A 26,304-nucleotide genomic window follows, 5' to 3' on the forward strand; every position below is an offset into this window, starting at 1 on the left:
GGAGCATTGTTACCTGGCTCTGCTTCTGTGATTAAATGACTGCGGGGAAAACCGTGGTTCTGGCATGATCTTGCACTTTTTTTATCCGGTGGGAAATGAGTTGCCTTGTTGAGTTCCCTGTGGCATTCTCTTGTAATTCAAATCATATGTTCCACCTCCCTCCCTCTTGATATGGGAACTTCTGTTCAGCTTTCAACCTAACAAAATCAGGAGTCCAGCCCAAGCAGTTCTGTGGCATGTAAGGGACAAAACAGATGTCCCTTGGGTAATGTGGGGCATGCTTGTCATGGATAACATGCTTGTCTGTGGGTCACACACAAGTTTCTTTTCTCCTGAACAGAATGCTTTCCATGTGGATTCACCCACTGACATGTGGAGGTAGTAGAAGCAAACCTGAGAGCATGGGGGAATGCCCCGTTGGGCACTAGCTTTGCCTGAAAGTGGGCTGTCCCATGTTATAAGTGCACTTGTATATCCTGGGGTGGGTTCATAATGCACAGGCAGATGCTTTCACTGAATGTCATGTTTGTTTAAAGTCTTTTTTCCTGGCAGAAAGTTTCCTAATCTTCACTACTTTAGCAGACCTTTTAGGTGGCATCCAACCAATGGGTTGGATGCAGATTAGTCATTCCATGAATTGAGCAGTTCTTGTTTTCAGAAAGCACCAGGTTCTAGTAGATACTCTTCACCAGAAGCATAGGGCATGGGACAGGCTTTCCTCCTGTGTCAGCTCCTGAACAGCTTTTAAGGAGACTGCAGAGGGAAGGAGGGGTTACAAAAATCACTTCCTTCTGTTAAGAAACACAACTCTGCTAAGCACTACTCTGGATCTCACCCAACTGCAGTTGCCCCATTCCAGCAAGCTCTAGAATGTGGTGTTCTGTATGCACTTTAAATATTAATCCTAAGTTATAAGGTTTAGACTTTGCATAAAAACCTCGCTGTGCTGTGAATGTGTAAATTTGCCATAAAGATGTGTGTCACTTGAAAAAATGAGCACTGTTGGAATTGGCTTTCTCTGCTGCTATTCCCAACTCTCCCAAAAGCTGTTAAAACAAGTTACTTGTTTATTTTGTCTATTACAGTTGCATGGATTGAGTATTGGTGGATTTATTAAATTAATAAATATATTATTAAAACTAGAATATCTTGCCATAAGACTGTTTAAATGCAGCCATAACACAAGTTAAGGGCAGGAAAAACAAACTGTAGCAATTTCGTGCTGAGAAGTCAGAAAGCATACGCTTTTTCTAGTATACTGCAATTGCTTTGGTTTTATGGGTGGGAAGCATGAAACAGATCTTAGAATTGTGCATATAGAACTAGACATTACTAATATGAGGGAGTTTAATATTTTAAATGTGAAAGACCACATAGCGTGCCATATGTGGAATTCCACTTGCCATATGTGGAATTCCACTCCTTCAGAAGTCAGACTTTCTACCCCCTTGTCCATATTTTGTTTGTGGATGTCTAAAAACATAATTTTTGTTACAGTATTTGAATCAAATACTGGTTAGATTGTGTAGTTTTTAAATATTGGGTTTTATGCTGTTGTACCGTTGGTAGAGTTGCTCCATAAGCTAATTGGTGGTCCCAAATGTTTGACGATGACAATTTTCTCTTCACCCTCTTTCCTACAAGGCTAATCATAGCCCACTTTGCCTCATAGGGCTTGGTGTTCAGTCCATCATTTTTCTCACCCTCAGGACAAATTCCAGTTTGTCAATATCTTTCATGTCTAGCAAAGTTCTACCTATGAACAAAGTCTGCTGAAGTAAAAAAGAAAAAATACATCTTAAAAATAAATTTTATGTTATATGCGAACATGATGCATCTAATAATGTGGACTTCAGTCAACCAAATCTTAATAAATGTGCTTGACTTCTGGGTGTCACAAGACTTTTTGCTTTCTTTAAAGGTAGTGGAGATTAGTATCAGTGCAGAAAAGCAGATTCCTTATTTGTAATGCTTATTTTATTTGTTGAAAAGGAATTATCTTTGTAAGGTAAAAATACCACCAATTGTATTTTTGTATACATCTGTCGTCTTTTGGGTTTCTTCATTTCATTTTTAAAGTTAGGTGATCCCCATTGTTCTCATGCATTCACCGTTAGACCCATTCATTTCGATGAATCCACTTAAAAGTGGGACAAACATTGGGCTGTATCCAGCTTAGCCCTACTTAGCGCAAACCCATTGAAAAGATTGGAACTTCGATTGGACTAAGGATGCGACATATGTTTTAACTTTAGCTGCTGGGAATTTTGCGTTCTGAAAACCTAGGGAATAGCAGCAAGCCGTTCTCAGGCTAAGGAGAGTGACTTCCAGCAACCCGCCTATTAGAAATAAAACTATATCCCGCTGGTAGTTCTAAATCCCGCTCCAAAAATGAAAGTCGTGGCCAACGCAGGGGCATTTGGAAGATGCGACGTCTTCCTCCTCCTCGCGCGAGGGAGTGTTTCCCCTTTAAGAAGGCCGCTCCTCGGACCTGTCTTCGCGCCGATTGGAGCAAGCTCGAGAGCAACGTGTCCCTGTCATGGCAGCCGCATTCAGTAGCTGTTCTTAAGCGGTGGGTAGCGGTCCGTGGCAGGAAGCAAGTGCCTTGCCGTCCCCGGACTGCGGAAATGCTGTGACTGATGTATTTAAAGAGATCTTCCACTGGTCTTGCCTTCTGTTTATTCTACTTGGCTTCTTATTTCACCAACAAGGTGAGGACAAGGGAGGCTAACCTTGCAGCCACTGCAACTGGTCTAATTTGCCAGTTATTGATACCTTTTCTAAACGGCCGGTTTTGGATGCTGTGCTCTGGTTTGATCCATGACAGGATTAGGGACCGCCAGGGCTTCCTGTGAGTTAGCTACTCCTTTTCACCGGGAGATTACGAGAAGCTGCTCACGGATTTTCCGTTTCTCTGGTGAAATCAGAGGACGACTCTCACTGAGCATCGCAACGTTGCTTCAGACACGTCATCTTTAAGCCACGCCTGTCATTCATAACCGGAGTGAAGGGGGGGCTGGAAAGGGCAAAAGGGGATCTATTTGCCTTCACGGTCTTGTCTGTGAAGGGAGATGCAAGCATGCCTACGGCGAATTAATCCATTAGTAGAGCAGTCCTGTGCATGTCTACTCAAAAGTAAGCACCAGTGAAGTCAATGGGAATTACTCCCAGGTAAGTGAGTTTAGGATTGCTGCCTAAAAATGCACAATATCCTATGCACAGCTCCGAGGTAGGTCCTACTGGTTTCAGTAGGCTTACTTCCTGATGAAGTAAGTGTACATAGAATTTCAGCCCAAACAAATCAAATCACTTTTATATCAGCAGTATAAAAGTTTTCTCTCTCTACAACGAAATACAGGGAAAATTAAGTGAAACAAATCTATTGCACTTGAAATAAGCATACAGGCTGTGGAATGCTAACAGAAAGTTAAAACAAAAATTCTGCAAAATAGCTCTCATGACGTTATCACATTGCAATATATACAAACATGCATTCAATGATAGGAAAACTGGCAGTTTGAAAGTATGTTTTGACTGTTTGCATAAGCTACAAATATTATTTAAGGTTAAGGTTAGAATGGAGAGACCTTTGCAGCTCTCTTTAAAACAACTAGGTATTTTGACTTAAGATATAGTGCTTGATCAGACCCTTAAAACGAGTCTTTCAAATTAACTTAATTTTTTTGGCTGCCTGATCCTGCATTTTATTCTTATTTATGCTGAGCTCACAGGAAATGTATCGTTGCTGTTATAAAAATTATATCCTAAGCACACTTGTTTGGGAACAAACTATACACTTATTTATTCAGTACATTTCTATACAGTCCATCAACCAAAGCTGCTACTGTTAATTAAAATTGTACCCATTGCTCAGTGAGTTAAATCCCAAACAGCTTGTTCATTGAATGACTAGCCTACATCACACTTTTTTCACTGAAGAACAGAACTCTCTTTGCCATACCACTTGTTAAAATTTGCAGCTTATTATGGAATCAGTGTGATAGTTTACAACAGCGCTGTGGAACATGTAGCTGTCCAGATACTGTTGGATTGCAACTCCAGCGTGTCCTCGCCAGCATAGCCGATGGTGAAAAATTATGGGAGTTGCAATCCAGCAAGATCTACAGTGCTTTGCACAAGTAGTCACTCCCGTTGACTTTTCCACAATTTGCTATGTTGCAGCCTGGAAGTGAAATTGATTTACTTGGCATTGTTACCACACAATGTAACCAAGACTGTGATGATACACAATATTTTGTATTGTGACTCAAAAGTTAAGTAAGCAAAAACAAACTGGCACTTGCTGCTTGTATCCTTGTCAGCACTTGATAGAAGCACCATTGACAGGAATTACAGCTGTGAGTCTTCTTGGTTAAGTTGAACAACTTTGCACATCTGGATCCTGCAGTGGTTGCCCATTCTTCCTGGCAAAACTGCTCTAGTTCTCTCCGTTTGAATGCAGGCCATTGGTGAACATAAAATTTCAAGTCTTCCATAGATTCTAATGAAATCTGGGGTTTGCCTGGCCATTACGATTCTTGTTTCTGCACCACTTCAGGGTTACCTTGGCTGGTGTTTAAGGTTATTGTCCTGGTGGAAGGTGACCCTCCATTCCAGTCTTCGATCTGAGATCATGAGGTACTAGAATAGCACACAGACGGACTCCATCAACTGTTTACAGTATGTGACTTCTGGAGGCAGTTGGTTGTTCCAGAGCTTATTTAGCCAAGCCACAACAAATGGGGTGGATATTTATGCAACCAAGAAGTGCCAATTTGATTGCTTTTATTTTTGCACACGCATGTGCATGCACCCACACACATGTATATGTATACTAAGAGATAGGCTCCTATGCTCATATTTCTAAGACCACTTGAGGGCAAGGGCAAACTGTCAGAAAAAGGAATACATGTTTGTAACATCTGAATGATAGAGACAGATATTAGAATCTGTCCATATACTGTATTTATCATGCAGTACACAGGCACATCTTTGTTGTGGTGAGGTATGATAGGTCATTTTTATAGCACATGACTTGTTTTGCAGGCAGATTGTGCCTGTTTCAGACCCTGGCATCACCAGTTCAGGGACCTCTAGCCCATATTTGGACCTCTTGGCTTCTTAGTCTGGACCAAACTTCCTCCCTGGACCCCTCTAAGGAATTGATACTGTTTATTCCATCCCGCTCAGTGAAGCTGATGAGGGGAGCTTTGCATAAGCTGAGGAAGGAGAATGTATGGTTTTGTACTCATCAAAAGTAAAGTTTGTAATTCTGCCCATTTTTGACTTTTGCTCCATCCCCTTTTGCTCTGGCTGCACCCACTGTTGGCATATGAATCCCAACAGGTTTCAACCAAGGTAATGTAGAATTCAACAAGAAAAAGGTTCCACACCCTTTGGGTCAATTAGCAGATAATGGGGAGATTATTTATGTGTTTGATAGATTTATATAACGGGTACCATATTTGAAAACACTGCTCTCTGCCTGAAATCCTGGAAAGGCACTGTGAGTTCTAAGCTGCAGAACTTTCTCTCTCTCTAAATATGCCTAGAATTGCATCCTAGGAAAATTTCCTGTGTTCCTAATATCTTCGGTATCCCTGGGTCTTGTTCTCATGTTCTGTCTTTACAATAACATGACACTTCAGCCATTTTTGGTTCACATACCTGAGTGTACTTTCAAAACATGTTGAGGAAGGGAGTTTTAACATCAGAATTGACCCTAAGTGTGCACTGAGAATAGGAATTTAATTTAAACTTGACATTAGAAGAACATGCTTAATATTTAAGAATTACTTATTTTGTTGCTGTTGTCTTTAAAAAAAAGTAATGTTCTTTAAATTGGCATTTCTTTTCTAGTATGTCCTCTCTGTCCTGAAATTCACCTACCCTACCCTTTTTCAGGGGTAAGTACAATTTTTAAAGTAATTTAAAATGAATGATCTTAATTAATAGATAACTGTATCAGACAGGGGCTAATGTAAGTGTTGTGTAGAATTGCTTTTACCTAGAGGACCTTGGATGTTTAGTTTTGTGACATGATCTTTGCACCCCAACTTAGCTCTCCCAGCATCTTCTGTGTAAAAAGCTGATCTCTCTCCCTCCCTCCCTCCCCCCCTCCCCCCCCCCCCCCCCCTCTCTCTCTCTCTCTCTCTCTCTCTCTCTCTCTCTCTCACACACACACACACACACACACACACACACACACACACACGAATGTGCACATGCACACACTTTCTTTTTGTGCTTCTCTGTAGCTGAAGGAGAATCATTTGCCAAGTATTGATAACCTTCTCTCCCTCAAAACACTTAAGAAAGCTCTCATTATTTTCTAGCTCACATTATGGCTACATCCACCACCTTACAGGCCTCTCTTAGAAATGTCACTCAGTGCAATTTCTCAGATGTTGATCAGAGCTGGGTAGACTATGCTTGGGAGAGGTGCTCTGTCAGACCTTATAATTAAAACCAGCACATTAGATTGCACTTAGAAGCATATAGACAGCCAGTGCAAGCAGGCTAGAATTGGTCATATATGTCCAGATCGTCTGAAAACTGCTGAAACTGCAGCTTTTGAAAAATCTTCAGGGGTAGCTCCATGTGGGATATAGTGCAGTAATCTAACTTCAAGAGTACCAGAACATAGATAACACCAGGTTATTCCTGTCTAGATGGAAACATAGCTGAGATACCAGCCAAAGGTGGTAGAAGGCATTCTGTGTCATTGAGACTGTCATTGTGTCATTGTCACCTGAGCCTCAAGTGACAAAGGTGGCTCCAAAAGAACCTCCAAGTTACAAGCCTGCTTCTTCAAGGTGATACAACCCATCCAGAACACACTGAACACCATCCGGTCAGAGGAACCACCCACTAACAGCATCTCAACCTTCAGTTTATTAGTTTTCATCCAGTCCATTCTTGCAGCCAAGCAGCAGTTCAACACATCCCACAGCCTCACCGGGCAGAGATAAAAAGGAATAGCAGAGCTGTGCATTGTCTGTTTTTGAATGACGCAGCTCAGTAGTTTCATGTAGATGTTGACTAGCACCTGGGATAAAACTGACTCCTGAGGAACCTTGTGCTGGAGAATTCATGGGGCCAAGCAGTACTCCTCAAATACTGCCTCTTGGGGCTATTGAGGTAGCAGTGAAACCCTGCAATGCAGTATTCCCCACTCACAGCTCTGACAGTCATTCCTGAAGGATATGGTCCTGAAAAGCCCCAGAGATATCTAGGTGTTATCAGTAGGGTCATGCTCCTGCTGTCACTGTCCTGGCAAAGGTAATCATAGAGAGGAACCACAGTTGTTTTCATGCCAAACTTGGCCTGAACCTTGACTGGAATGGAGACAGATAACTGGTTTCATCCAAGAGTGCTAGGACCTGGTGGGCCACTACCCACTTAAGGAGCTTGCCTAGGAAAAGAACATTTACCTCCTTAAAGTTTCTGAGGCCTTCTTGAAGCATGTTTCACCTGTTATGGCAAGAAGATTCCCCCTCACTAAGTCACGCTTGCAGCTGAGTGTCAGCCCGTGCCATAGCACTCTGATTAAGATGTGACTGGTGCAGGAAGGAAGTACACAGCTTGGCTGGAACCTCTTTCTGCTTAGCAAAAAAGAGGCAGAATGGGCTGGATGCATTCATGGGAGTGGGAGAGACTTGAGAGTGGTCCACAACTTTCTTGACAGCATCTGGACTGGTGGTTTGGCTTATGGAATCATCCAATCCACAACCCTGGACCAAAGTAGGTCATCCACATCTGATACACATGGAATAGGCCTGAGGCACAATAACGATTTGTGTAGAGTCACCCAACAAGATTGTTACAAAACTTAGAGCTTGTGCTGTTTTCCTGCAGCTGGCAGCAGTTCATATCAATATTTGCTTAAATGAACACACATTCTAGTCAAAAGTGGAGGTGACAGCTGTGTCAAATATGTTGGCAAAGGTGCAATTTGTAAAAATGTCCTTAGACAAGGGGAGTTCTGAGACCTGTCATGTGGGTTCTAGTTTTTAGAGATTCCGCTGTGCAGCAGTATGGAAATGAAATGAAAGAATAAAATATGGTGGCTCTTCCCTCATTTTAGCTACTGCTGGCACTGCGGCAGCTGAAGTTGTCAATTATTACAAAGCACACAGAACCCCAGGAACGGCCTTCTGCTGGACCAAACCATTTGCTCTCATTCAGCTTGTTCACTTAGTGTACTCTGCTCTGACACACAGTATTTCCTACTGCGCCCAGATAGGCTTCTTTCCCAGCTGTGCCTGGAGATGCCAAGAATTCAACCCGGGACCTTTACATACCAAGTCTGTGCTGTGCCTCTGAGCTGTGCTACAGAACTTTCCACAATGAGCTACAGCTTTCACAATATGCTTCCTTTATTCTGTTCTGAGATGGTCCTTGTGGATCCTTATGCCACCACTCCAGTGACCCAAGGTACCATATGATCAGCCTGCCTGTCACTCATGGAAGATCTTCCAACATGAATAATAATTAACTTGGGTTAAATTATATAGAAAATAAGATTTTGTCTGTGTTGCAATTGAAGGTGGCAGACTCTAGTAGGGGGATTTCTCCTACACGTTTCGTGGAAGATTGGCTGGGTGGAGATCGGCAGCAGTTCAAGGTACTGTAAAACTGCAACATAAGAGTAATACCGTTGTAGCTTGCATGCTATGGTAGCCTGACTTATATGCCATGGGGTGTGTATTAGCAAATAACAGGAGACGTGTCCCACTTGAATGCTGCAAATTCAAATGTGATAGGAAAATTTAAAACCCTCTCATTTTCTGTGCACCTATAATAAGTATATTGTTTATGTTTGATATGTATTTTCTCCTATAATGAAAAAAGACCACTTTTTTACTTTCCTCCTTTCCCCCATTATGCTACTCGCATAATCAATGTGGCAGTGGTGTAACTGATTTGTTCCCAAGTGTCAAGAACAGATTTTTCAACTTTAGGAGGCAAATGTATGCCTCTTGCAATTTAGAATGAAGAATTCTGCTTTAAATTTTTTTAACATGTATAATATTACTTGTGTACCCATATTGTTTGTCTGTCTAGCCTGGTAACTTCACAAGAATGAATAATTTTGAGTATCTTTTTAGTAATATATAGTTATTTGGGATGGGGGTCTAGTTTGATAATTATATAAGAAGGTATACCCTGTACATCATAGAAATCTCTAGCTATTTTCCATGCATTTGAGAAGCAAAATTATTTCAGATTTTTAAAAAACTGTCCAGTGTTGCAGAGTTAAAGCAGCTCTAAGATAAAGCCCATGCTGTTTAACACCAGTAGTGTGATTTTCATTTGTATCTGAAAGCAGGTAAAGAATAGCTGGACATCAGAGGTTCATGGAGATATATATTAGTAGAGGCGCAATTGGAACCCCAAACTGTGGTAACTGCCTGTCTTTTGGTGGTGGCTGCCTGTCTTTTCTTGTTACCCTGATACATTCTGCTGAAAACAGAAGCAGCATTTGAGGGTGATTTGCCTTGGAGCAGAAGGCTTCAGTCCACTAGATGTCAGTCCAGGCAAGGCAAACAACATGGACAGTTCCCAGCTCTGAGCCTTTCCTAGTGCATAAAGGAGGGGTTAATGATGATATTGGTGACATTTATATCTTCTCTTCCTTTATCTTGAAAGAAATCCAAGATAGCTTACATGATCCTCCTCCTCCTTTCCCTTTTATCTGAGCAACAACCCTGTGAGAGAGATTGGCCCGAGAATCAGTGACTGGCCCAAAGTCATCTAGTAAACTGCATGGCAGAACAAGGACTAGAGCCCCAATCCCTCAAGTCCCAGCCCAGTAGTCTAACATGCCCCACAGTTCTAAGGAAGGGAGGAGGAGCTGCTTAGGAGAAGAGAGACTCTGGAGGGAGCCAGGATTCAGGTAAATTGAAGCTTCCATCTTAGAACAAATTATTTGGAAGGAAGTCCAACTGAGCTCAGTGGCACTTGCTTCCAAGCTAGATGCATATATGATCTCAATAACTTTAAAAAGCTAAGGTCAAGAGGAGTACTTTGCACTGAATTTAAAAACAAATAAGGAGACAGTAAAGCTGATGCACAACAGGAATTTTGCGCCCTCTGCTTCTCACCCTGTAAGGAGGTAGGCTTCAGGATCCTACACGGCTGCAGTTTTCTAATCACCTTCAAGGACAGCTGCATAATGATTGCATTGTAGTAGTCCAGATGGGAGGTTACCAAAGCATAGATAACATAGGCTAGAACCTTATGTAAAGCCCCCATCCAGTCCATCATGTCATTCAGGGCTTTGTTCCTGGAACTCAGACTACTCTTGAATTAAAATGAAAAGCAACAGAGTTGGGTGCTATATCAGCCAGATGATGATACCATTTCCCAAACTGGCAGACAATTGCCTCTCATGAGACAGAGCACCTGTCACTAAGTATTATTACCCTCTGCCATAGTACCCTCTGGAGTAATTATGTATTTGTGGAGGACACAGAAAAGTTCACATAGTACAGGAGTATCATTGTTTGGTTTCTTGGGAGAAAATATCCTCCAGTTATTATTGTCATTGTATTGCATTTATTTCCCACTTTTCCTACTGCAAGGAGTCCAAGGTGGCTTCTCTCACTCCCTTATAGCCTCATAACAGGCACTCTGTGTGGTAGGTTAGGCTGAGAGTGACTGGTCAAAAGTTGCCCAGTGAGCTCCATGGCTTTGTTCACAACCTCTTTATGAATTTTCTCTTAGAATTCGTAGACATTTTGGCCCTTTTTTCAGGCCCCAATCTGAGGTGTGGATTTCATGTATCTAATTAAGTGATTATTCATGTAACTAGAGGATACCACACCTAAACTTTTCGCATATACTTTATTATGTTCAACTTATTTTAACATTTTGATATCATCAATATTAAAGCAAACTTATTGCAAAATATGCAATTTGAAAATGCAACTTTTAAAAATCTTTTTCTTGAATCTTTGTGTCTTATATCTTTTAACATATATTTAACATATATTGCTATCATGGATCTGTCCCCCAACACACACACACACAAACACCATGAGGATTGCAAAAAAATTAACTTGTAGAAAAATTGAGTCTAATTATCAAGGATTCTGACCAGCAGTAATGCTGAAGTGCTCAGGAGCAAGACTTCGGATTAAAGAGACTTTTCCTCTTGGCCTCTTTGGTACCAGTGTTTCCCATCAGCCTTGTTTGTAAAAGTACAAAATACCCTCAGCCCTAATATTTTAAGGGGTTGGTGATTTGCATTTTACAAGTATACTCGCAGATGGGAAAGAATGATAGAAACTGGTTGTAATTCTTTCAGTTTCAACCAATTTCAGTGGGTGCACAAGCAAGCGAACAAACTGTGCATTAGGTGATGAGTGCATCCATACTGCATCTTTAAATTGGTTTTATATGGACTTGACTCATGCAAACCAGGATACCATAACAGCTAATCCAGATTTGTGGTGCTGGCATGCTATGCAATTCAGTGACCCTCCCCCCTCCTGTAATATTGCATATTTCTTCTCTGCATGTCAAGAAACACACACACACCCGTTCTGTCTGCACAGTCACTATAGCAGACTGTAAGCCTGGCTGTTGTATGGTTTGGCCTGTAAGAGTGTTGAGAGTTACAGAAGCATTTCCTGTAGGGCCAGACATTCTTTTCTAGCCCTGGGGAGGAAAAACCATCTTGGCATCATAGACATTCTGCACTTACATCATGGGAACAGTCCTAACAGACTTTTCCATTGCATTTTATATGGCCTTATTGAAAATGTGCACATTTCAAGGATTCCTGGCATCTCACACTGTGGTCAATGATCTCTGTTTTCCACACAGGAGATCTTGTTCTCAAGCTTTAGGGCTGTTTTTCCACTGTTACTGCAGCTCAGATGGCATTGTTTGTTTTAAGCAGGCATTTCATTTAAAGTTACCAGCGATGTAATTAAAATCCAGTCCAATCCAGTCAAATTTCCATTATGACCAACAACCTTAAGAGATATTATAGTATACCAAAAAGAGAGAACCATCCACTTGGGATAGTTGCAGTGGAAATAAAAGCAGCAATAAATGCCCTTTCTAAAAAAGATCACCTGTGTTATTCATCAGATAGCATCATGGTACACAGCTAAATGAGGAAACCAAACAATCCTATGCATGTCTACTCAGAAATAAGCCTCATTAAGCCCAGCAGAATTTACTCCCAGGTAAGCATGTCTAAGATTGTAGCCTCACCATGCAAACTAGTGCATGTCTGCTCAGAATTGAGCTCCATTCAGCTCAGTAGGACTGAGGTAAATGTATATAGGATTGTACCATGAGTGACTTATGAGAAATAACGTATCTGCCATCAGATGTTTTATTGGAAAGGCTCATCTTTTTAAGGTTCTAATGGAAGTGAAGATACAGTGCTTTTAAATGTCCCTGTTTTGAAAAACCAGGAGTTACATTTTAAGGCATGTTGCCATGACAGTTGCCCAGAAAGCTCTTGAATCCATTCTTGAACTCTCAAAACTCACTGCAGGTGAACATTCCTGTAATGTGGGAATGGGCTGACACAAGGATAAGATGCATGTCTTGCAGCTTTCTTCATGGCGCACACCTGACTAAAGTGTCAGTGTACACATATTTCTTTTGTTGGAGTTATACCGGGGAGGAGGGGGGAATGCAAGGGGCTGTCTTTGGATGCTGTCTGTAAACAGAACTGCCACAGTTGTAACTGCACACTCAATTTGTTTTTACAGGTCTGAGGTATTGTCCTGGCTTCCAGCTTCTGCACTTTTTGTGGGCATTATTTATTCAGGTTCCAGGGCATTATCCAGATTGGTAAGATATATTAAAATGCATGTAATATCCTTTTTGTTGATTAATACTAATGGTGCACTACAAATGAGATGCTAAGATTAAAGACGTGGACGTAACTAAAGTTAAACTTACTTATTAAAACACTAAATACATTACAGAGGCCCTAAATATTCTTAGGTTAGACTTCAGGCTGCCACACTATGACTTAAGCTTTTTGGTATGAGTGCCAAATGACTTGGATTGCTGCTATCTTTACTTTGACTTAGTCTTCATAGTAGATATGTGGTATAAGCTTTTGCAACTTGTGTAATGGCCCAAACATCCAAGCTTTCTGCTTTCAGAGTGGATTCACAACAGGTCTTAATATGCATCCATACACCTAAGAAAGGAGTAGTGACATTTCAGGCCTGCAGGCAGATGTGGCCATTTTTTAGAGCCAAAAGCACATGGGACAATTTGGGGCAGAAGGATGTAGCTTCAGCAGTGTTGGTTTTCTTGGTCACTGCAGCTTTTGCCTGACCCTTGCAGCAACATATTCCTCCTGATCTTGCTGTATTATGGCATGCTGTGCCTCCCTATCTTGCTTTGTCTCACCTTGACCTACCCTGCTCTGATACCTCACTACCTTGCCTTCTTTGTCACACCTGCTGCTGCCCCTAAATTCCACTTGATTATCCTGCTCCAAAGTACCTGCTTCTTTCTCTGTCATCTTACTGGGTGATCTTTGGCTTGTTTGTGATCACATCTTTGTTCCATGACATATTCCTGGTACCTGACCTTGGCCTCTTTTCTGACTATGACTTGGACTTTGCTACTGGACATGGGACCATGTTGGACTCTGCCTTGCATTGGGTTCTGTTGCCTGGTTCCTGATATATCTGACTTGACTCTTGCCACCCATGGCTCAGACTGAGACACCTACTCATTGGTATTTACAGGTTAGAGGATATAATGATCCTCCAGTTTTGCTTCATTGACCTTCCAGTTCTGCTTCTCCAGCACTTTTGGCAAGTCTTTTTTTAGAGCAGAGAAAATGCAGCATTAATTAGGAAAGCAAAAGAAAGAATTATTTTCTTTTCCATATTTATAGTATTGTGCTAGATGCCACCTAAATGTTATGTAGCAAGAAAGGAAATGCTTTTCATATAGTGCTCAGATTTCAATTCTACAACTAAAGCAAAAGTAGATATAGTCCATTAAGAGCCAATTAACAGCCTCATGTAGAATAACTTGTTTTCAGATTCATTTTTTTGCCTGTGAAGTGGGTCTATCAATGCAGAGTGATGGTGAAAAAAGATTTCTCAACATGCTGCTTGCTGATTTGGACCTTAGATATGACTGGTTATTTCTTCTCCTAATGTTCACAATTGAATAGATCTTTTCTGAATCATCATCTGCTTGAGTCATACTGGTGCAATACTGTACTTGGAGAGATGGGAAGTTGCTTATGCTGGTTGGACCAGCACAGAGCTTTCTTTCATGATTTTTTTAATAAAACATTTTTATCCCGTCTTTGCACAAATGTCTCAAGACTAAAGCTATGAAAAAATATCATCAAAGACAATAAACATCTGGTGAAAGTTAGCTGAGCTGGGCAATCTGGAGCCATTGTTGGCAGCAAAAGACATTTCTCTTGGCTCTGGAAGAGCCAATAGCATAAGGGAGGGGAAGCCGTGTGTAGGTGTGTGCTAACTTGGCTTCAGGAAAGGAAGAATGTAAATTCTGGTGTCACCTTTCTTATTTATTCTAAGGTTTTCTCTTATTGAGCTCTGATTTAAAAGACTAGTCTTAGATGATGACTTCCCTTTCTCACCCAGCAACAAAAAAGATAACAAGCCCAACAATGGAACTAGGAATTGCTCCTTGTATTTTGATCTCGGTGAGAACCACTCAGCAGCTAGCTATCCATGTGCCTTGTTCAGTTTTCTTGTTTAGTAATGTTTCTTGTGAATTTCCCCATATTTAAAAAAGAACCTTACGTGGCTACAGTACTCCTAAAAGTCAAATAACTTCTTAGAATCTATTTACAGATAGCTTTTTAAATTTCCGTTTTAAACAAAACAATTCAAGAGCAACAGATAGACCGATTATATGAAAAATATAGAGAATCAAAGCACAGAAAAGTAATCTCCAAGGTGTGCCTGATATCTAGTAAAACTGTGCCACTAACTTACAAATTCCATTTTATATAAAACTGATTGTCAGAGATACTACCCTAGGCACTTTTCTGACATAAGTTAATTTGCCTTAGACCTTCACCATTGCAGCTTTTCTGTATCATTTCAGTTTTGACCACTGTTCCATTTTTCAAGTGGTAAAGTGGGTCTAGTTAACAGGACAGAATCTACTGCACATCATTCCCTCTATTTCTGATGCTTTGGCTGTGAGTACCATTCTGCATTTAGTCAAAACAGCACCCCCACCCCCCAATAACAGTAAATAGGTGTGGGCAGTCTTGGGAGGGGGGGGGGAATGCCAAGCGTTGCAGAATTATTTAGAATATTTAGCAAAAATTCTAAGAGGTTAAAGCCCCTCTAAATTGCCCAAGGACTGAGTATGGTTTGTCATCATGGAATCCTGACTGACTTGTGTAATGAGGAATTGAAATGGACAACTGGGGAAGAGAAGGAATGAAATTTTTGTTGCAAATGTCACATCTAAAGTACCACTGGTTCATATGGATCCTCCTCTTCCATGGTTCACTTCTCTCTATACTGCCAGTGCTAAATACTGTGAGCTTTTCTACATGGAACATTTATCATGTATCATTCTATATTCATGGTTGCTTATGGGCTCTTTAGATGATGTGGTGACCCTCCAGTTTTGCTTCTGTTTCTAAAGAGCAATGTGGGCAAAGTGTTTTTGTTTTCTGAAGAACAAGAGGAATGAGTGAAAGAAAAAATTTTTTCTACTCATGTTGTTCTGCTATACCACAGTGCCACCTAGAGGATAGATATTATAAAGGCAGGTCAGGATATGTTATTCATATTGAGCTTGGATCTCAGTTCTGCAACAAAACTGAGGTATACTAGATTAACAGCCTTGTGTAGAAAGCCCAGTACCTGCCAAAGCTTAAGTAACTATATCAATACCAGTATCTACAAAAAGGTACTGCCATTTGCTACTAGAAAATAGTGTTGAGAATGTGAAGCTGATTTCCTGTTTGTTCTGCTACCTTACATCATCATCATGATCTTAGTTTGAAGTGGTAGGTAATGCATTTCATATAGAAGAGCTAAAAACTGTGCACATGTGAGAGATGCCACTAATTTCCGTGTGTGGGATATTAGCACTGTGTTCATGTGCCAAAATTTATGTGACAAAATTGCTCACCACCAAATTGCAACAGTGATTCATAAGTGACATTCAGCCAAGACTTTTAGGGGGTCATCAGAAATGCTTGGTTTTTAAGCCAGCCAAACAAAAAGATACATAAGTGCAGAGCACTTCGGATAATTTACAGTGCTAATCTTGTTGGTTACATTTTCTTTCCTGGCAGCCAATTCCTATCTTTCTTACCTTACACAATGCTGCAGAAGTTATTACTTATGGAATTGAGACATTTGTGCTGAAAGAGGTATGGCAAAACTAATAACATGTTACGTCAACAGTAGGGCTTTGTAAATGGTTAAATTTGCCAACTGTGTTTTTGAAGCTGTTACATAATCCAGTTAACAACTTAATTTATCTTTTATATAAGGGGAATATTTCAAATGCTCTCATTTTAAAATTGAGAATTAAATTATTTCATTCCCTGCGAAGAGTGTGTACTTTGAAATGTTTCAGGGAGAAGGAAAAGAAAGCAGTATGATTAGTAACATAATCTTAAGGCCCAGCAAATTAAAAACAAAACAAAACATTAGCTTAGATCCAGGCCAATGGCCATATCCAGTACTACCTAAACAGAAAGTGCCTCTTTATTTTCCCCAATCCACCTAACTTAGCGGAGTCTATTGTGCCATATCCCATTCTGCTCTGGAAGGTCTTCCAAAATGCAGGAGCTGCTTAAGTGGGTAGTTAAAAGCAGGTGATGATAACTCCCTAAACTGATTGCATTTAGTTCCCACTGAAATCCATGCAGAAAGTTAATCAAGACTAATATAAGCCCTGTTGGTTTCAATAAGATCTAAGAAAAGCTAATTCGGTGTTGGTTCAGCCCACTGTTAATAAATGGGTTTGATCACATCATAATGACGTGAGCTACTCAGAGAACCTATTGCTAGTGGGACAGCATACAAACTGAATCATCATCTTGATCTTCATGCCCTCCTCTAAGCATTAGAACCTTCAAGACAACCGTTTATCAACTCAGCAGAAGGAGTCAATCTGTCCTCCAGATGGTTTTCATTACACTGTCCATAATTCCTTTCCATTTTCCATCCTGGATAGAACTGATGTGAGTTGTAGTCCAAAACATCGGAAAGGCAGCAGATTGCCTGCCCCAAGTTTCAAAGCAGGTAGAACTTTCACAGCAACATATGTCCAGCACCAAAAGAAGCTAGTCACCAGCCAGTAGTCTTTCTTGGAGAAATCCAAAATCTCAATTTTCTCCCCTTCAATACTCCTGAAGCTACTAAGGAAACCTGAAACAGAACTGTGACAATAGCATGAGCAGCTTCAGAAACTGCCCTGTTCCTGTATCAGGGCTGAGCAGGAAAACAGTTGTGCCACTGTGGGTTGGAGGTAGGAGACATAGTTGACATACCCTATTCAGGACCAAACTCAATTGCCCGGACATGTCCTTATCCTACTACAATACCTGAAAAAAATTACTTTGGGGGGCCATATTGGATGCCCATAATCAACATCACAGTTGAAGATGCAGGAGACATTTCTACAGGTCACTCTGTAAATTTGAAAAAACGTGTAATGTTTCATACAAATAATTTGGCTGCAAGAGAGATACGTGTGCTACAACTGTGGAACTCGCACAGTGGTATCTGACTCAGAACTATGCCATCCATAAAAACATTCCATTGCTGCATTTTCAGAAAGTGAGTGGGCTTTTTGACATAATCCTGCCTTAAAGCATGAGATTTGGCACTTAATGCCTACTAGTTTCAATATATTGAGGGCAGTTGGGAGCACTGCCCGAGTATGTTTGATTCAAGTTCACATATGCAGAATATTTCAGCCCACACTGATCTCTACCAGTTGGCCACAAAGGGTGCTGGCTGTGCAGGCTGTGCATTTAATTTGCAACACTGAGCCTGTGGGAAAGGTTGGGAAAGTAGGAACTTGGAAGTTATCTTTTTCAAGGATAAAATACTTTAATATTAAAGGCTAATTAATGGTAATTTATTATGTACTATTGTATTTCAATGTATTTTATCATGTTGTAAGCCGCCCCGAGGTTTCGGCAAGGGGCGGCATAGAAATGTTGTTATAATAATAATAATAATAATAATAATAATAATAATAATAATAATAATAATAATAGTACTATTAATAGTAATTAACTTTAATTATTACTATAGCAATATATTTACTTAATTTGTTAAATATTAAATGCCCCAGTACTTAAACTAAGAAGTTAAATTTTCTGGATGCTCCCTGAGAGAAGTAAAACAGGAATGGCTTAGCATCTTTCATTTGGATTACATTTGACAGTCTTTAATCCTTGTCCAGCATGTGCTTTTTAGAAGTTATTTTCAAAGCTATTTTGGATTGAGTTCCCTAGTTTTGCTGCTGGTGCCATAGTAATGGAAAACCTATCTTGAAAAATGCTGGAGGTCTAGATGTATGCATGATGATGATACAATTTTCTTGTGATGGTTATTCTTGATGACACTTTATTTGCTTTCTTAATAGCAGACCTCCGCTCCCAAAATCTGCAGGTAAGTTTCTCAGTGAATGCCCAGTGTTTCAATTTATGGGATTCCACCAGATCTAACTTCCTGACTAACTGAAAATTTGGTGCTCTAGGCAGACATGAGAGCTAGAGCTTGATTCATCATGTGCTCTATGTAGGACATAGTTTTAATGGTAAAATACAAAGAAGCTTTCAACACCAGTTTCAGGCTGCCAGAAGACAATGGGGTGGACCCAGATGAAGATTTGGATCTCATTGAAATCAGTGGGGCAAGTTAAACATGACTTCCTTAAGACCAGATGTTTCAAGGAAAACCCATATCAACAACCTTAGTCTGGTTCCAACCCTATGTTACTCTGTAGGTTGTCTCACAGGGTGTCATGTGGGCTTTTACAGGTGTGTCATAATTTTATGGGTCTTTACTTAAACCTTTCTGAAGAGTACAACCAATTTACATTGTGTCTATTATGAATAAGTCTGATTCCGTTTTAAATACAACACAGTCTCATGAAAAAACAGGGAAACTATTAACCTTTTAATAACAGGTAGTTTAAAATAATATTTATATATATATTCAAGCAAATATGGAGGTAGCTCATTATCTCTTTCAAGAAAGTAGGAGGAGTTCCACAAAGATGGAGGTGCTACTGAAAAGGCCCTGTCCCTGTAGTAGTTGCAGTAAAACATAATAGTTGTGAAAAAAGCAAGTGTGGCACAGTGGTACAGAGAATCAAACTAGGATCAAGTTCAAATTTCCACTTAGCCAAAAGCAATATGGGTGACCTAGACCTGGGCCTAACCTGCCCCACAGGACTGTCATGATGATAACAAGGGAGACAAGTATGTTTGCATCCTAAGCTCTTTGTGGGGAGGCTGTGTTACAAATACTTTTATTATTAAAATATGAAATATAAATGTATACTTCACCTGAGAAGACATGACAATAAATTGTTGTGATATGGCATTTTTCTTTGATGCAGAGTATTGATGCTTCTGGTAGCATCCGGGTGCCTTCCCTTCTTTGACCCACAGGTATGTTTGCTGTTTAGAACAAACTTTTAACTGCTGTGAAAGGCCCAACCCATTTGTATGTCATACATTGGAATAGTTACCTGGTAAACTTCACCACATGCTGCAGAAGAGGACATGTGTATATTGTCCCTTTATCTTTCCTGACTATTGTGGTTGGATGTCTGGGGGCGGGAGGGGGAGGGGGAGGGGGGAAGAGGACACCATTAAGGATGGAAAACCAAATCCATCAAGGAGGGTACCACAAGAGGTGCTAAGGAACAGTTTGTTTAAATGCTCCCGGTGCATTCTTACATATATGCAAAGCATTTCTCCAGGGCATCTGCATAGGAACAAAGGTTTAAAGAAGGGCTGGAAAAAGTGCAGCCTGCCAAACCATTTCTGGTAGCCTGTCAGAACCCCCTGACTTTCCCTGCACTGCTTTCCCTTCATTACCTCCAGTCTCTGATAATGGACTGGAAATAAGCAAGGGGATCCTTTGTTAGACACTGAAATGGTCAGGGACACTGGGGCAGAGAGTGTTCCCGCCGGCCCAGCAATCCCAAAGCGTGTGGTACCAAACCTTCCTTAGCACTGTGATGGGGTCAAAATAGTTCTGTAGCCCTGATTCAAGATCCTTCAAACATACTAAAAATATTTTAATGTGTCAGTTTGTAAGGTCCATGATTCTGGTTCACTGTGTACATCAAGAATGGGGAATATTGTTAGCCTGCAGTTCCCATTCACCATAGCCAGAGTAGGCAATGATGCAGCTAGAGTTGAAAGCCTTTGGGAAAGTTTTGATACCTGCAACACATTGCGTTCATTTCAGCAAATTGCTTCTTAGTGACTGAAACCTAAGCCTGAAACCTAACTGTTTCCACTGGCCTCCAAGTCAGTGTGAACGGTGAAACTGTCTTCTTCAATTTGAATTTGCCTGCTCTTTTGTAGAATTTCTTCTTTGTAGTCCACTGGTATTTGGTTGAGACATGGCAGGGGGCCTGATCTGTGCCACACCTAGGTTTTGGCATTCCCTCTTTAGGCTGGTCTCTCTCCCCCATTCCATCATGGTGCAAAACCCAGTCTTCAACAGGTAGTTTACCTGCCATTCTGCTGAAATTTTAACCACCTTGGTAAATTCATTGAAATTGCATTTTATTTGCTGTTGATGTTGGATTGAATCGGTTAAAAATTCATTTCCCTCTCTGTTGACTTTATAATACTATAAAAACACTTGGACCAATTCGTATGGAAAGACAGGCTAAAACATTTAAATCAGATAAATAAATAAGATTACAATCTCAGGACACTTTCAGAATAGAGGTAGAATACCAGTAGTGACAATGAAACAGCCACTTTTTATCAAGAACTACTTCCTGAAGGCAACACATTTCTGCTTCATACCTTCTTTAATTACTTATACCAGTTAAAGAAAGTATGAGCATACACAGAAACAAATTTCTGCATACACAGAAACAAATACATCTGTATTTTATTATTGTTTTTATTGCTGCTACATGAAAAGAAAAGCATAGCACCAAAAGTCTAATAAATTAAATTTGAATGAAGTGTTTGGCTCTTTCAAACAAGGTATTTTCAGCTCCTGGAGTATTCCTTGCTACAAGTCTTGAAATCAAATCTTGAACTATTTATTTTTCTGTACTTTGATGTTTTATTTTTCAGTTTGATACAGATGGCTATTTTTGGGCTCTCATACATTTGCTATGTGTTGGTAAGTTAAATCAGATAAAATTTAAAATTAAGCTTGCTAGTATATGTGCCATTCCTCCTCATTTTCATAGGATTTTGGACAGATGTTTCTAATTTTCTGGCTTTGTCCCACAATACAATAGCCAGCAAATTGCATAAACAGAGTCTGTTTGTTTTGTTTTCACTAGAAACAGAAGCTTTATTCTGTGTTCCTTCCAACGTTATATGAATGAATCCAACTAGCATTGAATTGTATGACCCCATGAAAATAGAAGGGTAAACCATATAGGCAGATCAAAATTCTACATTATTTAGAGAGATAAGAGCATTGGAGAGTGAGAACAAAACCAGGAAAGGAGATTTTGATCTGTAATGGGAAAAGTAAATAAATACACAAATAGAAAACAGCACACAAGCTTATATGTTGTAGAAGATTTTGAATTGTTCCTCAGCTGTACCACAATAGGACCTCCTGACCAGAATTATGAATTATATTTGTTTCCATGTCTTTTAATTTACAGGGGCTTACAAAGTATTTCACAAGTTATGGAGACCTAGTTCTCTAAGGTGATTTATTTTTCTTGTATTCAAGGCAGGAGGGAAATATAAAGAAAAATGGCTGCTCTTACAAAATTCAGGTACCATGAAAAAGAGGTGGATAATGTAATTAAGGAATGGTTAATGTACATAAGGGCAAACAGACTGAAGTACAGCTGAGCAGAAAATCATCAACAGAACTATGCATCTCTCTTCCATCATTAGAATACTGCTTGTGACTTTTTCTTTTCTGTTCTTTTCTTTAGTTCACCAATTGGCTTTAGTTAAACATGCATAGAAGGGATAAATTAGCCAAGCAGAATCACAGCAAATCCAACTAATTACAACTAAGTCCACCTAAGAACATGAAGCTGAAACAGTGAGCGTAAACATCATCCCTGCTCGTCCTTATACATACATACACACAGTTAGATATCGTGGTATATTTCATTTTAATGGGAAGCTAAATTGGAAGATGATCTTAGTTGAAATGAAGGGTATGAAGCTAGGGCTTGAGCCAGACAAAAGTAGTGAATGGTTAACATGTCACCTTGACTTCAGTGTGACTATAATGTGACTAGCTTAATTGAGATCTCATCCATAATAAATACTGATTTCTTCACATATAAACATTGGTTGCCCCAGCTTTAATGCTCTTCTCCCCAACCCCAAATTAAAAGGACAGAATTCTTGCAAGGAGAAGGCATGGCAAAATCTTCACATAGGTGCTAAGTTTTTGTAACATATGTGGTGAGAGAACATGTCAGGATGAAGGATGTGATGAACTTGCAATCAAATGTTGTCTTCCTAAACATCTGGGACTATTTAGTGGGAGCATACAAAAGGGGAAGAAGTAAATAGGGAGATCCGCCCGTTAAAACTAGAACCCATAGTCATCTCATGAAACTGATTGGTGGGAGACTGAGGACAGAGAAGGAAGTACTTCACACAGGGCATCAATAAACACTACTTCCTGATGTACTGCTAGTCACCAGTGTGGTTAGCTTTAAAAAGAAAGTAGACAGATTCATGGAGGATGAGGCTGTCAGTGCTTGCTAGTCCTGATGCTTATATGCTAGCCCCAGTTCATATTCTTTGCAAGGAAATATGACTGGAAGGGTGCTATTCCACTCATGTTCCTGCTTGTGGGTTTCCTGTGGGCAGCTGGATGCCCACTGTTGGAACAAGGTGTTGGACTAGGTAGACCACTGCTCTGATCCAACATGGCTCTTCTTATGTTCTTAACATTAGCTGCAGTTTAAAACCTAGCAATGTCTTCCTTATCATAGAGCCCAGCAACTGTGGAACAGATGTGGGGAAGTGTAGAATAATGTTAGCTTTTCTGAATAAAGAATAGAATTGTTGTGTCCTTTATATCCTGACAGGTTTCAGAAGTGAAATTAGTAAGGACAAGGAAATGTGGTCACTGTCCAGAGAGACAGTCCACTGTCCAGGTGGACTACTTTCATTCACTACTCCAGTGTGAATGAAACACTTAATGGAATATTACTCCATTTTACCATTCTGTATAATTTAATCCAACGTGTCTTAAAGTTCACCTATACTTTAATCAGTCCTGTTCGTGAACCACTTCAGTAACTACTTGGCCTAGTAGTGTTCCCTTAATTGTAATGACCAATGAAAAACAAGTACAAAGCAGTGGAAGTAGAAATTATTAGAGATTCAGTAGATGGATCACACAGGTAATTTAATTGTTTCCTGAACATTTGAATGACTTGTGAATGCCTCATATACAACAACATTTCAAGGGTGGCAGATGACAGATCCTCTGAAAGACAGCAACAAATAATTTCCCTTTCCTCCTTAGGCCAGCTAGATGATTCAGTTTCTAATAGGAAGGCAGCGTATTCTTTTGCTTATGTTTAGTACCAGGCAGTTCTGCCTGGGAAGACTCAGTTTGGAGTTTTCAGGAATTAAGATAACTTGGCTGGCAACTTTTTTCAGTGGCAATGCAGAATGATGGAAGATTGATCATATATGTGTCTTTGGTGTGTGTTTGAGTGGAATGTTTGAGTGTATTTTTGATTTAAAATGCTGCTGTTAGACCCTGTCCTCTCCTGAAATAACTTATTTTTTCCCTTAGTGCCTCTGAGCAACAGTATATAAACTATGCATTCAGGTAAAGCAGAAATTCTCTTTTTATACTGTTGTGAACTCCATACTTTACAAAATGGTGAAAAATTCTGGGGCAACCATATTGAGCACTTGATTACCTTCAGAAGAGAGAGTGCTACACACTTATGGGGTGTGTATGTGGGTCTGTTGTTCTGTGCAAGTAGAATATAAGTAGAGACAAGCAGCATGTACACTTGTACCAGACCCTGTGTACCCCAAGGTACTTTCAGTCTGCATCTAACCCTTGGCTTGCTTGCTCCGTTTTTCTTTATGTCTCTCTCCCCTGTTTGATTCCAGACAGAGAGCCCAGATATTAAAACTGCATTTGAACTTTCGGTAGACAGCACAATCAGTGGCATTGTTGGCTACTCTGGAAATCAAGACTAATAATGCAGTTTCTCTTTTGTTTTTAGTGTGGCAATATTGGCTTTTGCATCCCACCCAACAGGTAAAAACAAACAAACAATAATGGTTTTCTTTGGAGAGTTGCTGTTATTTTCTTACATATGCTGTAGAGGAGTAAGATTTGCTACATACATGCACCTCAGTATAATCTCAAAGGATGCACATCTTCCCTCAACTGCTGATTCTCCCTTGCAAATATCCCTCTTCCATGATGAATTCTTCCTAGATGAATTATCTCCTATCCACATGTTTCCTGAGTTTTTGTATGCTCAGGCCTTGGCACAACTCAAAATGTAAGCAAAGGCAATATTTTCAGGGGCAATGGGGCATTGCATGGGATATCATTATCATTTGGGGAAAACAGGTATCTTGGATTGTCGTGAGGTGTCAAAAATTTAGCACAACAAATGCTGATAAAGTAGACCATTTCAGTGCAACTTATTCTTAAACATATTGAGTCCACCTTTAAAACTTGCTAAAATCTCTCTGACTTATCCTTTTTGAAACCCTGAAATGGTATCCCCTGCGCCTAAATTGTTGCTTCTATTGTTCCTGTCCTCCTTTTTCATTTTTTTTCTTGCACCACAATTCAGATTTATGGAGGGAAACAGCCAATACCTGCAAATGTTTCCTGTAGCATAGTATGGAATGAAAAGAATTAACATGTTTAGTGGAAACAAATGAATCCCTTATGACCATGAATATAAGCATTGTGAATGGAGTTCATGGCTGTTGGAAACTGCAGTATTGAACACAATCATTTTTCAAGTAGAAATGTGGTCACTAAATGCACACTTCCCTTTTCTGCAACCTCTTTCTGAACTGATAATAAGAATCAGATGCTGCTCGAAAGGATGAGACAGGAGCATGGCAAATTAAAGAGCCAAGAAGCTATAAAAAGCCTGTTTTAAAACTAACAGCAATCAGTTTAAATGACATTTCCATGTAGAAGGTTAATTGTGGGTATTTAAAAACATTTCTCTAATTGAATGTAATAGTTCATTCCTTAGGTGATTTCTTCAGTGCCTTGGAATTTCCTTTTCTGTACTTCTACAGCTTTCATAGCAGTTGCTTGGCCAGGTAAGCAGCTACCTGATCCAAGTGAGTAGGTTTGCACATTTCAGAATAAGAAAACATTGACCTCCAATTCTAAGACCTAATTAAAAGAGGCATGCAAAACCTGAGCTAATTATAACCATTTTTTTCTGACTCAAGCCAGTCAAGGTGTAGAAATGCTGAAAAGAATCTAGAATTTAATCTTCTAGTTCTTCACTACTTCCCCTATTCCTTGACCAGTTCCTCAAGTGTTCTCATGTGATGTTGGCCCACAATGATGCCAGAACTGTTTACTACAGCCGAGTATTCACCAAGGGCATCTTTCAAACGGCTCACCAGCAGATTAGCCCTTGTAATTCATGTTTGCTGTGCTTACAAAGCATTAGACCATAGTACTCATGTGGATTTGTTTTCCTGTACATCTTGTTATTTGGCAGACTTTGAGATGACTAAAAAGGGAAAATTTAATAAAGATCCCACTAATTTAAGTGGCAACTGCTTGCTACCCAGAGAAATTTTGATTATTATTTGTTGTAAATTGCCTAAGCTAGCAATATTACAGACTCGGAACCCTTCAGAATGGAAAGGAGGTTGCAGGGGGTGATCGATCAAAATGCTCTCTTCCCTCTTCCACCAGCAGGAACCACCTCACCTCTGAATATTAAGCAAGAATACGCAACCTTTTGGGGCTGATGGGCACCTTTGGGTATTTGAGAAACTGTCCTGGGCACCACCACAAAATAGTGCCAGGAAAGGGGAGGCTAGTTGCAAAGGATAATATTTGAGTACAGGGTCAGGATGGGGTCTGTGCTCCAACAGAGAAACCTGCTCCACAGAAGCAA

The 26,304-nt window shown here is 40.1% G+C and overlaps 1 protein-coding gene across 6 annotated transcripts in view; it reads left to right on the forward strand.

Annotated features, from left to right (window-relative positions):
- Positions 1–2,544: 2,544 nt before the first annotated feature.
- Positions 2,545–26,304, forward strand: part of TMEM241 (transmembrane protein 241) — a 40,717-nt gene continuing 16,957 nt past the window's right edge. For 2 of the 6 annotated variants that reach the window (XM_044424096.1, XM_044424101.1), the window contains exons 1-12: positions 2,545–2,711; positions 5,860–5,906; positions 8,549–8,626; positions 12,738–12,819; positions 16,298–16,375; positions 18,610–18,635; positions 19,591–19,642; positions 21,302–21,350; positions 21,850–21,895; positions 23,970–24,005; positions 24,415–24,449; positions 25,405–25,486. In XM_044424096.1, coding sequence (XP_044280031.1) covers positions 2,640–2,711; positions 5,860–5,906; positions 8,549–8,626; positions 12,738–12,819; positions 16,298–16,375; positions 18,610–18,635; positions 19,591–19,642; positions 21,302–21,350; positions 21,850–21,895; positions 23,970–24,005; positions 24,415–24,449; positions 25,405–25,486 — 683 coding nt within the window. In that variant the 5' untranslated portion in view covers positions 2,545–2,639. The remainder of the gene's footprint in view (positions 2,712–5,859; positions 5,907–8,548; positions 8,627–12,737; positions 12,820–16,297; positions 16,376–18,609; positions 18,636–19,590; positions 19,643–21,301; positions 21,351–21,849; positions 21,896–23,969; positions 24,006–24,414; positions 24,450–25,404; positions 25,487–26,304) is intronic. The other 4 variants (XM_044424098.1, XM_044424097.1, XM_044424099.1 and 1 more) reach the window with 4 other exon arrangements.

Source organism: Varanus komodoensis, unplaced genomic scaffold (assembly GCF_004798865.1).
Source record: "Varanus komodoensis strain SLA01 unplaced genomic scaffold, ASM479886v1 scaffold14_1, whole genome shotgun sequence".
Taxonomy (NCBI): domain Eukaryota; kingdom Metazoa; phylum Chordata; class Lepidosauria; order Squamata; family Varanidae; genus Varanus; species Varanus komodoensis.